This window comes from Bactrocera oleae, chromosome 6 (genome assembly GCF_042242935.1).
Source record: "Bactrocera oleae isolate idBacOlea1 chromosome 6, idBacOlea1, whole genome shotgun sequence".
NCBI lineage: Eukaryota > Metazoa > Arthropoda > Insecta > Diptera > Tephritidae > Bactrocera > Bactrocera oleae.
The window spans coordinates 12,512,673-12,529,581 of NC_091540.1; the positions used below are offsets into that span (position 1 = coordinate 12,512,673).

Sequence of the window (16,909 nt, forward strand, 5' to 3'; positions counted from 1 at the left end):
CGGCAAATCTGTGAGATATATAATATTATTGAAATTCTGGGAAAATGTTTCTTTGGTAATAATATAAACATGTGTGAAAAATAGGTAGGATCGGATCAATACTTCCCTAAGCCCCCATATACCTAATATATAGATTTTCGAACTTCTAGTTGACTTGATACCACATATGTATATCGATCAATCTGATAGTTATTGTAATGAAACTGAGAGAACGTGTTTTTCTAATACCAGTGTAAACTTTGGTATCTTTAAAACGTCCAACTGATTTTACTCCGTTATGTATGTTTATAATTATATCAGAGAATGTTAATGAATATACATTAATAATTCATTATAATTCATTTACATTCTCTGATTATATATTGTATTTATAAACCTCCACACACAGATGTCGCTACGCCAGCGAAATTTGTTACGAAATTCATCCCTAAACAGGAGTTTATTAAATGATTTATTAACTTTGGATCATAAGCAAGAATATTTTTAGCTACTATTTTCTCACTTTTAACTATTTTTTATCCATTTTCAAAAGTTTAATTTTATTTTCTTGCACGCCGTTGCACCCTGTAGACTAAATTTCCGCCGCCATTATAGCCGCTTCCCCTTTCGCGCCAACAAAAGTTTCTAGTTAAACAGAAAAAATTATAAATTAATTAGCTAAACGTATTCAAAATTATATAATATATATATATAATTATATTATATAATACAGTTGTTTATCCTTTTGCCAGTTTATAGCGTTTGCGCTATAAATATCTGCAATGTTTTGGTTACTTTAGATGGCAGTTATAATGCGAATTTTGAAGCCACTAACAGCTTACAATTAATTATAATTATAAACTTTTAAAGCCGACTCAGTTGTTGTAATATCGACAGATTGTTGGATAGAAATACGCATTCGGTTAATTATCGCACATGCTTAGGCGGAAAGGACTCACTATTACTACTACTTACTGGGTTAGATCGCCGAAATAACAACACTTGGCCGGATAGAATTCAGGTCAATTCTGTTATTGTAGAACCGGCTATTGGTGCAATTTAAAGGTCTGTTTTTCTCTCTCAGTGCTTCAAAGCAGAATATATGCATAAGTTTTTGTTGTTAAAATATAGCACTTGTCCATATTTGCGTATTTATTTATATTAATAATGTTACAACATTTTAATATTTACATATTGATATTTAAGTGCAATATGTGGATATACACGATATATATATTAATTAAATACTGCCTTACATTCTAATACATGTATGTAATGCCTATATAAACACGAACATATAGGAAACAAAAGCCACTTACAGCCAGCGGAAAATTAAACGTAGAGTTCATCATTTATAACTGGTCACAAAAATTAAAATGTATTGCATTTTCTTATTGAGCATTTTAGAAAGAACGAAGCTTAGTGTAAGTATTTCTACAAGTATTTAACAATATACATATGTAGCTAATGAATTTGAGAAGCTTTTATAAATAATCTTCATTATTCATGACAAATATGCCAACATATTTTTTGCTCTGTCATTCTAAAGAAATTCTTAAATATTCTTCCTAGTTTAGTATAATCCATTGTGGTTCATTTCCAGCGAAAAGTTCAAATTTTTAGCACGAAAAGCCGTTCCATGTAATGTATGATTGAGACGACGATCAGCTGAAAGGTTAGTACAATGAAATGTACTATTGCTTGGCATTGCGCCAGCCGTTTGTTCAAGTAAGCGGAAAGTATTTGTCTAGGTCTGCGTCTGTTGCGATCATATTGACGGTGAGAAAGGTATCTCGTATGTATGATTTGCAATGCGATGGCTCTGAAAACAAACAAATCAAATAATTGGCCTAACTCAAAAGCAAGTAAAAGCGGTAGGTACTCACCCAATTTGCCGTCACAAACACGATTTGTTATTCTTTTGGCCAATGTTTTGAAGAGCTCTTTTGAAGTGATCTTCTTTTTATAGTACGGATTTAGTAGCTCAACTACGGATTTGCTCACATCAGATTTATGTTTGGCAGCGTTGAGACGCGCTTGTCTTTCATTTAACGAGTGTTTTGAATTCGATTCGGGTCTTTGCGCTGGTTTTCGATATTCGCCACCTTTTGCGGCATTTTCACTGGTGTTGGAATTTTCTGAATTTTTATTGTTTTTTGGCAATGCGAATTTGGATTTACTACCATTCATATCACTTTCGGATGGTGTGGGCAGCTCTTTCTTGCGCTTGGCTGCGTGCCAGTCCGACTGTCTAGACGCATCTTCAGCCTTTAATGTGGCACCGCTTGTGTTTTTTGATGGTGTTTCTTTTTCGGCTGGTTTTATGTCGTTGTTCGCAATAGTTTGCTCGTCATTCTTGAGTAACTTTTTCTGTACAGCAGCTTTATCTGCAGCTGCATTTCTCTCTATCTCTTCCAAAGCCTTGAGCTCATCTTCTATTTTCTTCTTACTTAAAGCAAGTAGTTCCAATTCATCTAACGAATCCTCTGACTCCTCTCGTTTCTTATCCGATTCGCCTTCAAATTCCTGCCATTCGGCGCGCAGTGCTTTAAGCTTTTCTTTTACCGACTTTTCATACTTGACCGAATCCTCAAAGGCGTCCTGGTATTTGCATTTGGTGGCCGACGCATTCTCGTATATTTCGAGTTCGTCCAAATCGTCATCCTTGTGTTTATGCTTGGAGTGGTGTTTGTGTTTGTGCTTGCGTCGCGAGGATGAACTTGCAGATGAAGAATCCGATTTGTATTGATGCGAGGTTAATGTGGAACTAGTGGATGATTTGTGATGGTGTGTCGTTGAGCTGGACGCGGATTGATAGTATGCATCGTAACTGGCCGAGGTTTTGTAGCTGTGCAAAGGCGATTTCTCCTTCGATTTGCTGTAGTGCGACGTTCTGTGTTTGCGTTTGTGATGTACCAGCGCATCATAATATTCTTCATCCTCGTTTCTGGTGTCTGTTCTGGTGGAGCTATCTGATTTGTTTGCAAGTGAAATATCCGATTCGTCACCGAAAAGCGTCTTTATTTTGCCGTCATCTTTCTTAGTTGCATACTTAATAGAATTCTCCAACATTTCTTCAGCTGGATCATCCCAATCGTCGTTGCCAAACAACGAATCCATTTTGGCATCCGCTGGTTTGGCAGTATGCTTATCCAAGCGCGTCTTTTCATTTTTGTCAGTATCATGCTTTTCCTCGTCTTCGCTCATTTTAAACTCATTGGAGTTGATATCTTTGTCGCTTATGTCCTCGAGATCATCATCTACTTTCATATTGATGGTATCATTTTTTACGGTGTCGTCTTTGTCAAGGTCGTAAGCTTCTTCCTCTTTTACAGGTGTGCCTTCAAAAGTATCTTCTTTCTCTTGCTCGGTCGGTGTCTTTTCTATATCCATACACTCCATACGCTCTTGCTTGATATTTGCATTTTCATTGCTTTCCACATCTTGGCTCTCCCCACTGCTGCTTACTGGCGAACAGTTATCGCCTTCACTTTTAATTTCCTTATTTTTCTCGAAAAAGTTGCCAATGGTTGTCTGTTTGGTAGTATCTTGTTTGTAACTTTTTTTATGTCGCAATGCCTTTGGAAGATCTTTCGTGGCGTTGTTCTTGTTCGGCACATTGGGCGATGATGGACGCGTGTCTTCCAACTCCTTCAATTTACGCTCGAAGTACTCAACACTACCGCCCGTCCAGGCTCCCTGCTGACTTGTTTCGGGACGTGCTACATAGGCTCTTAATATCGGCATAAGCAGCTCTTTGTTCGTTTGCTGGCGGATGGCTGCAAGCTGGAAGAGTTTTGCTTTTAGTTAATGGCTTTTTAATCAAATAGTATTATGCAAAAATAATTTTGATGTGTTTGTTGTTGTATTTAATTTTTTTAAACTCAATTTGCTTACCTCTTTCGCCAAGGCGTGTTGATACATGTTGGTCACCTTCACCCTTGTAAAGCATTCATACTCTATGTCTATGGCAATGGCTTCAAAATCACGATGGCGCAGATCCCTACGCGGATCATCTTCTTTGCACTGTTCGGCATTTAGCTTCAGCGCACTGACGATTGCGCTGAGGTAGTTCTCACGTATGGCCGTCGTAAGTCCAGAAACTTTGACACCAGACGATGGTGCATGCTTGACACGTGTTATCTGTGATTTGCCCTCCTTCTCCACTTCGCGCGCCGCATTCAATTGTTTGCGCAGTTGAAATTGTTTTCGTATGAAATCTTCTGTTTCACGCTTTGCCTTCTTCGCCAAATGCTCGTGACTTACAGAAGTTTCACTGTCCGACTCGCCATAGTCGTTTTTTAATCTCTTCGCACCCGCGCGCCCACCTGTGAAATTATTTATAATTTAATATAATTTTGTTGGCCAGTATTAAAGCATACTACCTTCATACAAATCCGCGCTATCTTCCAATGAAACTCCAGATTTGAAGTGTCCATCCATACACAGTTTGTGAAACATTTCTAAAGCCTTCTCGATTTTTTTAGGGTGCCTGCACACGTCACATTGGTCATTGCAATCTGGTGGCGGGTCCCCAAAGTAATCGGAGAAGAGTTTGTGACGGCAACTTAGACTCTCACAGAAGTTAACGATCTCACCGAAATTCTTCACAGCACGCTGCACAAAAATATAAAACTATATATTATTAGTGTTGCGATTAGCAATTTGTTAACTGACCTGCGCCAACTCTTGTTTTCCAGAGCAAGTAGAACTCCTCGTTCTATTTACATCGTTTTGCAGCAGAAACTGTATAGACTTTACATCTTCCCTCCCGTAATACAACCGGCAGTATGATTGTAAACCGTCGCGTCCAGCGCGGCCAGACTCTTGATAATAAGCAGCAACATTTTGTGGCACATCCCAATGCACGACGAATCGCACTGATGGTTTATCCACACCCATGCCAAAGCTGTTCGTTGCACATATCACAGGGTATTCACCGTTCATCCATTGCTCTTGCACTTGTATGCGCTCTGCGCCTTTTAGACCCGCATGATACGCCACAGCGCCCACACCTTGTTTGGAAATACCATATGCTACGCGTTCCACATTTTCACGCGTTCGACAGTAAACAATGCCACAGCCTCGTTTCGGTGCGGGCACAGCTTTAAACTCGTTTGCGTCACCAAAACAATGCAAGGCAAATGCAGCTAAATGTTGAAAATCATCCTCTATTGAGTTTTTGAATACTACATCATAGAAGAGATTCTTTCGAAAACTGGGCGTTGTAAACCTGGCAACTGGTTGCTTGAGCGCTAAATGCAGGAAAATGTCTTCACGTACTTGTTTTGATGCAGTCGCCGTCAGCGCCAGCCAAACAATGCTGGTGTATTTTCTACGCAGGTTACAAAGTTTAAGATAATCTGGTCGGAAGTCATGACCCCATTGTGAAACACAATGTGCCTCATCTACGGCAAAATATGCAATCTTATTATGCTTGACCAATGTTTGCAAAAGATCTTGAAAAAACTGCGTTGCCGCTTGCTCGGGCGTTATATATAGAAAACGTATGCTAGGGCGCATAGCTTTCAGATCGCTGATGACAGCATCGCGTTCTTTATTTGACATCTTGGAGTTCAATGAATCGGCGCGTATCTTAACCTTACCCAAGTGATCAATTTGATCTTTTATTAGCGCCAATAATGGTGAAAAGACAATAGTTATTTGATTTTCGCACAACACACCAGGCAGTTGGTAACACAACGACTTGCCGGAGCCGGTGGGCATAGACACAAATATATCGCGCTTTCCTGCATTCCAAATTATTTCTTATAAGACTATACACAATAAGTTAATTATTTAAGGCATCACTTACTCTCCACAGCACATTTTATAGCACTTCTTTGCAAATCTGATTTGAAGCTGCTATGACCGAAGTATTTCTCAAGCGCAGCGTTGAGTTCGGCATCTGAGTTGTCACCTGCACTCATCGTATTTAGCTTTGTGGCTGTTCTTGTTGAAGCCCTGTTTTTAATTTCAGTAAATTAATTTCACATAAAATGCGTGCTTTTTTCTTCTTTTGCTGACAATTTTTTCTTCCACCTCGTTTATGTTTTCGGCGGTTATTCTTTGTTTAGTATTTTGACATTTGACATTTCTTATTTAGCGAGAATTGAGGAAAGTCAGAAATGCTTGCAGAGAACGTAAAATATATGATATACGATCTCTGATATACGTTCTCTGCTTGTGCGATAGACAGGGTTGCATTGATGTGTTAAAAATTATTCGATGGAAATAATACCAGAGAACGTATATCTATATATACGAATATTTATATATATGATATACGTTCTCTGATAATACAAGCAAGTGATGACCCAAGTGGAACACAAATAATCTATACACATAGCAGATTAAAGCTTTACGTACAGCAGTGTTTATTTTAATGATATTCTTAGCCAAAAGACTAACTTCCACAACAATTGTATATATATAATATATTAAGGTGGAGCGACATTTTTTTTTTATTTAGCCTTTAAATTTTCGAGTTTCCGTGTTTGCTCCACCCTAATATATATATATATATATATATATTGTATATAGGTTTTATAGGCAGAAAAAAAGGTAATGGGTATAGCTTTGTGTCGGCAGTTTGTGTGCTCATATATAAACAGGTCTGAACGGTCTCTATAAAAAATAAAATAAATCATAAAAAAACATTGGTTATGTATAATTATTGTTTTATTAAAAAATTATATATTCAACTTTTACAGTTAGTTTGTAAGAAAATCGTTTTGAACAAAACTGTGTCTCGTCAACAATTTACGCTCTTATTCAATATTAAATATTTTAATTGTGTTTTTGTACATTCAAAGAAATGCGAATTTCTCATGGCATATTAAATATTCGATTGCGCTTAGCTTTATATTTATGTTTCTATTTATAAGTATATAAACACCAACGAATTGTTAATTTGAGCTTAATTCTATGCATTGAAAATTATAATATTGCGATTATTTTTGTAAAAATTATTAATAAAAAGTATTATAAACAAATTTGCATCGATTTTCTGTAAATGTTACAGCATTCGTGTTGGTTCTTAGCCAGAAGACGTCGATGATTCCTCTAACGCCGGTGTACTCTCGATAGTCGCTGATCATAAATCGTTTATTCCAGTTCACCACTAACCCCAAAACGTATTGTAGCCAACAAATCCACCAAATAAATAAGTGTCGTTACCAATGAGACCGCAGCAGCGGCCAACACTAGGTCAAGACGTTGCATATTCGGATGCCAATAATTGCGCTCTTTTGTGGTGGACCAATCGCGGAAGAGTAGCGCCGTCACAGCAACGAGCAGTATGAAGCCAATGATGGACCACAGCGTGGATGTGCGCCAAGATGTACTAAACCAGCAGAGAATAAAAGAAATAAAAAGAAAAAATTTTATTACTCTTGTGGGGGTAAAAGGGTATACTGTAACAGTGTACGTACACATCGCCGAACAATGCCATAATTAAGTAAATTGAAGTATAAATGATGAGGCTGCCAAAGGTTACATAGCAGAGGGCGACAACGCGCGGCGTTATGAAAATGCGCAGATGTGAGTGTGTGGATGGCTCATCGATGAGTCCGATGCAAGTGATGACCAGCGCCTAAAATGAAGACGGTAGTCAGGCATAATTACAAGTATAAGCGAGTTTTGAAGTAATTGTTTAAATTGAATTAAGCGAACTAAATGTGTGGAGTTAAAGCGCACAGTGGCATGTGTATAAACATATGTTTTTATGTGTCTTACCAGTTCAAGCAACTTGATGCCCATTAACGAATAGCTCGCACGCTTCGAACCGCTACTTGTCGTGTAGGTGGAGTCTTCCGCCGGCGTCATCTCTACGCGTGAGATTTCTGTGGAAAGAATTAGTGCAAGACAGAATTTATTACTTTGCAATAACAATTAAATAAGTGTATTAATATGGGCATATGATCAAAATAAATGGGGTCACGTAATGACATGCGAAACATTTGTTTCTGTTACCCATTACCTATTGAACGCAGATAGCTCATTTTGACAGCGTTTGTTTTTGTTTTTTTTTAGGGATTTTTCGTTATAATTGAATGCTTTTCTGTGTCAAAAAAAAAAAACAACTTGAAACCGAACTATATGAGAGGCAACGAAATATTTATATTTAAAGCAGCGATCACTTATAGATCAGTATGTGCAATACTAAGTGATAAATGTTGAAAAATATTCCCATAGAAACATATAAAGCTTAGTGACAAATGCAGTTAGAAACGTGCGTTACAATATATATATATTTGTATTTTCTAAATATTATTTGTGTCATCATATGACCTAATGATACTGTATGCCCTTCAGTTAGTGTTTGAAACGTTTTGAAAACGCACTCTTGCGTAGAGTGATGATATTACGAAATGCAAACTCCTCTTTTGTCGCGGTTGACACATTGCGTGAGTTTTCTATATCTATAGATATCTATAATACTTTTTATGTATCAATTGTTAATGTAAATGTATGACAAATGCAAGAATTCAGTTTAACAACAGTTTGCTCAACTGCTTCTCACTTTTGAAATTTTTAATTTAAATACTTTCACCAGATCCATTTCACAGTACTAAGAGTCAATCGTGGAAGCTTCTGTCACTGCATTACTATATATATATGTACATATATTTGAACTTATATATTATATATATATATACTTGTATATATATATAAACCTATGTGTATGAATATACATTATTGAAATCTTTATACGCTTAATAACAATTTGATGCTTCTGCTTCGTAACTAACTATTGTAAATATTTATAAAAACGTATTTGAAAGTATAAATTAAATATTGAACATATGTTATCGTTATATACTATATACAAGCGCATATAAATATTGACCATAATATTGTGTACACACACTTGACCACTATTTAGTCCTACAACAAGGCAAATACTTTCTCCTGACTTGCCTGCAGTCCAATATGTACTCACATGTGCATATAAAAACATATGTACACTAGTACAAGTATATACCTATGCACACACGGCGTCAAGGAAACATGTTTGCACGCAATGCAATATGGTGCATTATTGACCAGTGCCTGACCGCTTCTTGTGTGCAGCAATAAGTTGTACTCAGAAAACTGTTCAAAGCACTTGAATGAATTCAAACAAAATAATTGACTTACAATAGAATAAATACGCACATATAGTTATGTATTCATGCAACTTACTTGTCGTTGTCCTGAATTCGGCAAACTTAAAAAAAAAGTGTTTTTTGAAGCAGTCTCCACCAAAAAAAATATTTTTGTATACCCCAGCATTCATTCAAAGTGATTTAGAAGCATCTGTTACTTACATTTGACGGATAAATTTAGGGCAAATTTCACTAATATAATACAAATATTTCTACAATCTGGGTACAGGGTATATTAAGTTTGCCACGATGTTTGTAACACCCAGAAGGAAACGTTGCACACCCTATAACAAACTTATCTAAGTGATCAGCATGACGAGCTGAGTCGTTTTAGTCATGTCCGTCTGTCTATCTGTCTGTCTGTATATACGCGAACTAATCCCTCAGTTTTTGAGATATAAATCTGAAATTTTGCAGACATCCTTTTCTATTCAACAAGTTGCTTATTTGTTGGAACTGCCGATATAGAATCACTATAGCATATAGCTGCCATACAAACTGGGCAATCAAAATCAAGTGCTTGTATAAAAAACTTTTTCATTTAACGAGATATCTTTAAGAAATTTGGCATGGTTTGTTATCCAAGGTAACAACGCAATATTCAAAGAAATCGTTCAGATCGGATCACTATAGCATATAGCTGCCGTACAAACTGAACGATCGGAAGTAAGTGCTTGTAAGGATTCTTTTGTATTTACGAAGTGTATTATAGCTATTATAGGTGCAACCGAAGTTAACGTTTTTTCTTGTTATTAATCGATTAATACCAGCTTCACACAGTCTGATATATGCCGAAACTGCTAGACCTGTAACATGCAAAGCAGGTCTAATCAGCCTTTTCCATTATTTTTCGTCAATCAGACAATGTCACATTAGTTTCTATGCTAAACAAATATTTATTACAACTTCGAACGTATACATTTTGTAATTGTTAATAATCGTGCGGCATCTGACCGCCCACGCAATTTTAGTGCAATTCAGTATGCGTGGTAGCAAGTGCTTGCCGCTTGACCTGTTTGCATAACTAAATGTTTGTTGTAATAGCATTACAATGGCAACAAAGCATGCAACAATACAATATAAACAAATAGTTTTGATCATGAATTTGCCATTACACATATTCATGCATATCGCCTTTGTTCATTACCAGCAAAAAATATGCGAAGTAAATAAAAATTTTAATAAATATTCGCGTGCGCTAGAAAATAATTAAACTGCTGCTCATTATGCCCCACAAAGGCACAAAAACAAATATAAGTAGAAGACAAGTATTTATTTTGCGAGCGAATTGCTGCTCACATGCCTTGCAATTTAATATGAATAACGGTAATAAAACTATATTTTTTTTCGACACATTTTCAGGTGATTGAACGTAATAAACGATGACGACAAAGCTTGGCATCGCGCACAAAACAGGTCATGAAATACACGAAAAAAGTGGTGGAAAAAAACGCAAAATGAAAGCGAACCGAGTTTGTTGTGTTATGGCTAAAGGCGCCAAAACGGGTTTCGTTACCACTTCGAAAATTTGTTGGTAAATAAAAAATGTAAACAAACCGTTGGCGGTGTGTGAACGCTTGGCTATATGTGGGCTGTCTGCAACAACAAAAGCACACAAAAACAGAAAACGTTCGTTGTTTGTATGCGCGTAGAAGGAATGTGGAAATGTGAGAATGGAAATGGAAACTCGGAGAGTCAATCGCAGAGCGTAACAAAGCGCTGGTGAACGAAATGCGAGTGTACTAATAAAGCTAAATTCGTTGCGTACGGTCCTTTTCGGTGTTGCGTTTTCGAAACTGACTTCGAAAATCTGTTTTCCCATTCGAAGTGCGCGAGCGTTGTTAATAAATGCAGCTTGTAGTGCGCACAGCCAAGTGTGTGCGACCGAAAATGTTTGCCACAAGCCACACCTGTTTCTGCGGCACTAGAATGTGTAAAACGCACAGTAAGTAAACAAGCAAGCTTAAATTAAAGAAATTTTATATAAGAAATTTTAAATACATTTTATGTCATTTATGAATATTTTCAAACATACACCCTGCATTATACGCTACTTCAACTGCCTTTGAGGTTAAACCGCTTGTAGGTTCAATATTTATACAAATGCGTCGTGAAGCCTTATAAAGCGGCCATTGACTTGTCACACTGCAACATGCTCGTGTAAAGTCGCGCCAACATTTGTACGCGCCAAGTGATTTGTATGATTTTGGTCAACTCGTGCATACGTGCGTTTGAAGCACACACGTACTCTGTTTTGGTTTAGAGCCAATAGTGTTGCCAACAAAACAAGCTAAGCCTATTTTCCATTGACACCCGTCTAACAATAGCAACGAACAGACGTGTCTAGCTTACTAAAGCGTGCGCCAAGCTTCTTGTTCTTCGTGTCTCACTGTTTACATACTTGCGTGGTAAAAGGTTTGTTCTTATTTAGCTTGACTTTTAGGCAATTTCGATTTTCGGGTGTGTGCAAGTTTGTGGCTTAAGTCTTTTGTTGACAAAAATTAATTTAGTCGCAAAGTCGTAGGGCGTTGCTATCTAAAATACCAAATCCTGCAGTGTGTGTCTGATAAGTGAAGATGAAAGCATATGTATTTTTTTCTTGTTTTTTCTTTTCTTTGTAGATAGCTAATTATAGTTTAGTATTTTGGGAATCGGTTTCAATAGGATTTGCGATTCAATCGTGCTTTTCTTCAGTGCTACACAACGGTCAATAGTAACCAAATCGAGTGTGAATCTTCAAACAATTCTTCTTTTTTATATTCTTCTATTTCTTCTTATGAAAAGTGTTACAAGACTGCTTTCTCGTGATTCTTTAATACAAAATGAACCGTTGTACATCTGGGTTTAGTATTTGTACATGATTTATTATTTTTCGTTCAAAATATGGTTTTCTTGACCCCTAATAGTAACTATATAATATAATGCTAACTAACTGAATAATATAATGCTTTTTCAAGCCGATAAAAATTTGAAACTTTTAGAAGTATCAAAATCTTTCAAAGTCCATTTTCTCATCAGTTAAATTGAAGTCAAATAATTTGCGGCATTTAAATAACTTTGGAGTGAACGCACTACCTATTTCACATAGTATGTATGTCGGGCGCGTGAAAAATTGCCTCAATTTCCTGTCGTTACATATACACAACTATGTTCACAATTAAAAAATAGCGAAACACGGCCGCTAACAACAACTTTTCATATAATTCGAGCTTGCTGCTACTAAGAAGTCGTGTGGAGAGTAAAGCAAGAGTAGCTGCAATTGCAATAAACCAGTTTCGCGTGTCTAATGCACGAAGCACAACGACGTTGCTTATGCAAATAAAAACGCACAAGTCTGTTGAAAAAGTCTACCAAGCCATACGCAGCCGCAACGTTGGCACTTCACGTGCTGCAGCGAAAAACAAAAACCACAACAACAAAAGGAAAAGTAATAAACAAAAAAGGTGAGGAAGTGGAAACACGCCTTTAGAAAAATGCGAGCAAAATAGAAATTCGCAAAAGTGGTTGGAAAATAAAAAGTTTGCGCCACCAAAGCAGGTCAACAGACGCTAACAGCAATGCAAGCAGCAGGCGAGCCACTGTTTACCAACAGACAGACAGACAAGCAGCGCTGATTAATTTCCACTTATTATGTGTTTGTTGCTATTGTTTTATGCTCGTGCTATGGGCACAATATATACATGTGCATTAGGGTGTGTCAAGAAACAATATATAAATAAAATAAAATATAAAATATATAAATAAAAAAAAAATTTCGCCTGGTACTCTCAAAAATCTGACAATAGCCACCACTTTGGCAGACTCTTCAAGTATGTGCTCTTAATTGTAACCGAAAGGTTCTGCGCCTAACGGTTTACTATTTTTTTCTTATTATCAGCTAGACAAATTCATATTCGCTTCAAACTACCTGAAAAATATTTCGTTTTCTGGGTTCTATAGGAAATTAATTGAAGAGCATCAAACATGATTTGTGACGATTTTAATGTACAATGTATCACTGCATTTAATAATGTCAATAAAACAGTAGTTAATTTCCACCGCCCAAACAAACACAACATGCATGCACGAGCTTATAAGGTGTGTTGACCTGCTTTGGCAAGACCTAGTTCTCAGAGTTCAAATGCGAAAAATGAACACATTGCAATTTCCCACACACTTTCATATGAACAATGCAAACAATAATAACAAAAACTACTGCTAAATCAAATAACAATAAAGTGAACTATAACTTTCGCGAGCTTGCTGAACTTTTAACATATAATAGAATACTCAAGTGGGTGTATGTAAAAACTATCGACTAGTCAGTGCTTACGAACATATAAGCACAAATGCAATTAAAAACAAGAAAAAATGTTAACTTCGGCTGCACCGAAGCCATAATACCCTACATAGCTGCATTTTTGATAGCATGAAGATGTGTAAAAAATCTTTCTCTTGATTTTTTTCAGGCAGTTTATGTGGCAGCTATATGCTATAGTGATACAATTTAAATCAATTTCTTCAGAGATCGAAGCGATGCATTGAATAATAATCTATGCTAAATTTCGTTAAGATACCTTGTCAAAACAAAAATTTTTTCCTACAAGCAGCTATAAGCTATAGTGGTCCGATCTGAAAAATTTCTTCTAATATTAAAGCGTTTTAATTAGCAGTAGTCCGTGCCTAATTTTGTGGAGATATCTCGTCAAATGAAAAAGGAAATGAAAAATACAAGCACTTGCTTCTGATCGTTCAGTTTATATGACAGCTATATGCTATAGTGGTCCGATATCGACCATTCCAACAAATGGGCAGTTCGCGTATATACAGACAGACAGATAGACAGACGAACATGACTAAATCGCCTCAGCTCGTTGATCATATATATATATATATACTTCGTGGAGTCTCCGCCGTTTCCTTTTGGGTCTTACAAACTTCGTATCAAACTTAATATACCCCGTTCAGGGTATAATAAAAGCACTGCGTCGCGCCCTAGCATGTCACGCCTATACCAACTAATTTCACTCAGTCACTGTTGCTAAACGTTTCCACGTAAGTCAAATCAAAATAGCCACTTCGGGTTGTCAACTAAAATATGTACATCGCGAAAGGCGACAGACTGCGCAATAAAAACATGTAAACAAAAGGCTGGACTTCAATGTCAAAGTCATTATTTTACTGTTAACCTAATTGCGACGGTGTAGCGACTGGAAACGTGAGCGATAGCCAAGCAAGGCGGCTAGGACCTGCAAGGACATGTAATATAAACAAGACAAACAGCACGTGAGACAACATTACAATGGGGTAATTGGAGCAAAAAGTAACGGTGTCATATGATATGAGTATGTATACAATATATATGTATATGTATGTACAGCTGGCAACATGTATTACTTGAGGGTTGAATTCGGCTCGTCGGCAGCAAGTCAGGTGATGAAGGTACTTCTACCAGAAAATAGTGGTAATTTTCTCTATTATTTCATATACTTGTTAACTATTTTATCAAGTAAATCCACATTCATTTACTAAATAACCCAACCATTATGAATCATCAATGCCAATTAAGGCGAACACATAAACATAACCAGCCAAAAAGGAAAATGTGAATGACACTCGGCAAAGCAAAGTGATGTAGTAATTTGAGTAACATAAAACAACAATAATATAAAGGCGCTTGTTTATGTACATCCCTACAAGAAACTGCTGATGGGTTCACCATTTTTTTGTCAGTACTGACAGTCATATGAACAGTAAAATGACTATCAATGTTTACGAATTTTCCAAAAGCAAATTCTGTATACGTCGAAAAGAGACAGCGTACATTTCCATAGAAGTTTCGTGAAGTTGTGAAATGCCTTTGTAGCTGTTATTTCGTGCGTTAAACCAAAGTGTTGCGTGTCCCTGTGCAATAACTCTTTTTGTGTTAAAAAAGTAAATAAATAACGAAGGAGTTTTCAAATATAATATACGCAAGTTATTATATAATTTCTAATAAAATGATATTTTTAGTTAATTTTAATTTTTATTAAGGCATTTTTAAATTTCGAAATATCCATGAACTGGAGCAATACGTACAGCAGAAGCTTTTGAGAGGAGCAAGCATGGCATTAAGTGAAGATTTCTTTTCATAATTTATTATTTAATTATATTTTTGTTACAATTCTTTTTTATATTTATGCATATTATTATAACTGAAATAATTGAAAGTTTTGAATTTATTAAAGGAATAAAAATTATATTATCTTATTATTTTATTTCACTTGTGATAGATTTACAGTCATAACTGACAAATTTCAGCTATGATGGCTTTATGGTCAGCAATGACTCAGAAAAAGACACGAGAGTGAGCAGTATAGATATATAGTGAACCAATTCCGAATACCCATGCGTAAAAGAGAGATGCAAACTCACACACATACGTTTGTTTACATCAGTTTTTGCACAAGGTTCTTAAGAAAATGATAGAAACTTTGTTCTACGCGCTGACACAAATTTTTCAGCTATGACTGTCATATTACCGGTCAGTTGACTGTCACTGTTCTTGTAGGGTTATAGTACATACGTGAGCGTGTACGTATGTATGTATATATAATATATAAGCAAAGAGTTATGCTATCTGCAATATGCAGATGAAGCCAAACAGCGTTGCATAGTCCAAAATTCAGTCGATTTATTGTTGTTGTTGTTGTCTTTTGATAGTAAGAACGTCGATTAGTTGTTGCTGTAATCAATAAGTCAAATTGCTTTGAGCATTTTTGTCACGTCAGAATATTTTTAGGCCACACTGTACTTATCTAACTAACAGACGATTTAATTGTTCGATTATTCACACAACGAATTCGATGAAGCACAGCCGTAAATAATGGGGTGCGGCTAGTTAGATTTGAGATCGGTGGATGCTGTTGTTTTAAAATTTTATTTGAAAATATGGCATAAATTTAGAAATTTGATAACATTTTTTAAAACTTTATTTCTTGAGGTAATTTATATAGCAAACTTAAATAAATGTGATAGTTTAAAATATATATATATACATACATTATTATATATATATTCTTCTATAGAAGTGAATCTACAATTGGAATAAATGCAGAGCAGCCATTTCTATGTTAACTATTTTAAAAAGGTTTTTTTTTCAACAACATGTATGTAATTTTACAAAAACTATGTTTGTATGTATTTAAATGGTGACTGCTGGCAAATTTTTTTTTTTTGTATGTATAAGTCATGCTATCAAATAATATTTTTATTTCCACTTTTTAATGTGCAAAATCCATTTTTATCTCACGTAAATACAATAACTATACGGTCTCTCCCAAAGCCCGCCCGTTGCATTAGGGTCGTCATCAGCACATTAAACTGTCGCTCGCTGCATAAGATATGAATAAATAAAAATTCTTTGAATTTTAGAATCTTCACGTAGACTACTAGCTATGTGATGGACTGAGTGTTAAACAGGTTTTACAACAACGTCTCAGGTAATGATTATATAATGCATTAACAACTTGTTAAGCGCATGCAAATTATTAGTAAACTCACAACTACATAATAAATCTCTAAATATTTATTTAAGAATTTTGCGCTTATACCACAATATATTATATTACTTATATACGTATATTATTTACACACATTTTTTTTTTTTTAGAAAATTTTCGTTGTGAGTACGGCTTAAACACAATGGGTGTGTGTTTTATGTTGTTGTTATGCTTGTACAAGTGCGCTATAATTAGCGTGACTGCTAGTTGTTGTACTGGTTAGTCAACAAAATTTAGTATGTACTGGCTGTTTAACACCGA

The 16,909-nt window shown here is 35.9% G+C and overlaps 2 protein-coding genes across 3 annotated transcripts; both read right to left on the minus strand.

The window, feature by feature from the left end:
- Nucleotides 1–1,090: 1,090 nt before the first annotated feature.
- On the minus strand, nucleotides 1,091–6,066 carry RecQ5 (RecQ5 helicase). The gene is made up of 6 exons (XM_014238514.3): nucleotides 5,795–6,066; nucleotides 4,657–5,729; nucleotides 4,365–4,596; nucleotides 3,877–4,307; nucleotides 1,866–3,765; nucleotides 1,091–1,801 (listed from the first exon to the last, which is right to left on the minus strand). The coding sequence occupies exons 1-6, from the start codon at nucleotides 5,907–5,909 to the stop codon at nucleotides 1,704–1,706; spliced, it is 3,849 nt and encodes a 1,282-aa protein (XP_014093989.2). The 5' UTR covers nucleotides 5,910–6,066; the 3' UTR covers nucleotides 1,091–1,703.
- A 576-nt stretch (nucleotides 6,067–6,642) lies between these two features.
- LOC106620119 (uncharacterized) lies at nucleotides 6,643–16,893 on the minus strand. 2 transcript variants are annotated; one of them, XM_014238518.3, is made up of 4 exons: nucleotides 16,743–16,893; nucleotides 7,717–7,823; nucleotides 7,413–7,573; nucleotides 6,643–7,324 (listed from the first exon to the last, which is right to left on the minus strand). In XM_014238518.3, the coding sequence occupies exons 2-4, from the start codon at nucleotides 7,804–7,806 to the stop codon at nucleotides 7,087–7,089; spliced, it is 489 nt and encodes a 162-aa protein (XP_014093993.1). In that variant the 5' UTR covers nucleotides 7,807–7,823; nucleotides 16,743–16,893; the 3' UTR covers nucleotides 6,643–7,086. The 2 variants fall into 2 exon arrangements, with proteins under 2 accessions (XP_014093993.1, XP_036216739.1); XM_036360846.2 differs by lacking the exon at nucleotides 16,743–16,893 and adding an exon at nucleotides 7,961–8,057.
- Between the last annotated feature and the right edge of the window lie 16 nt (nucleotides 16,894–16,909).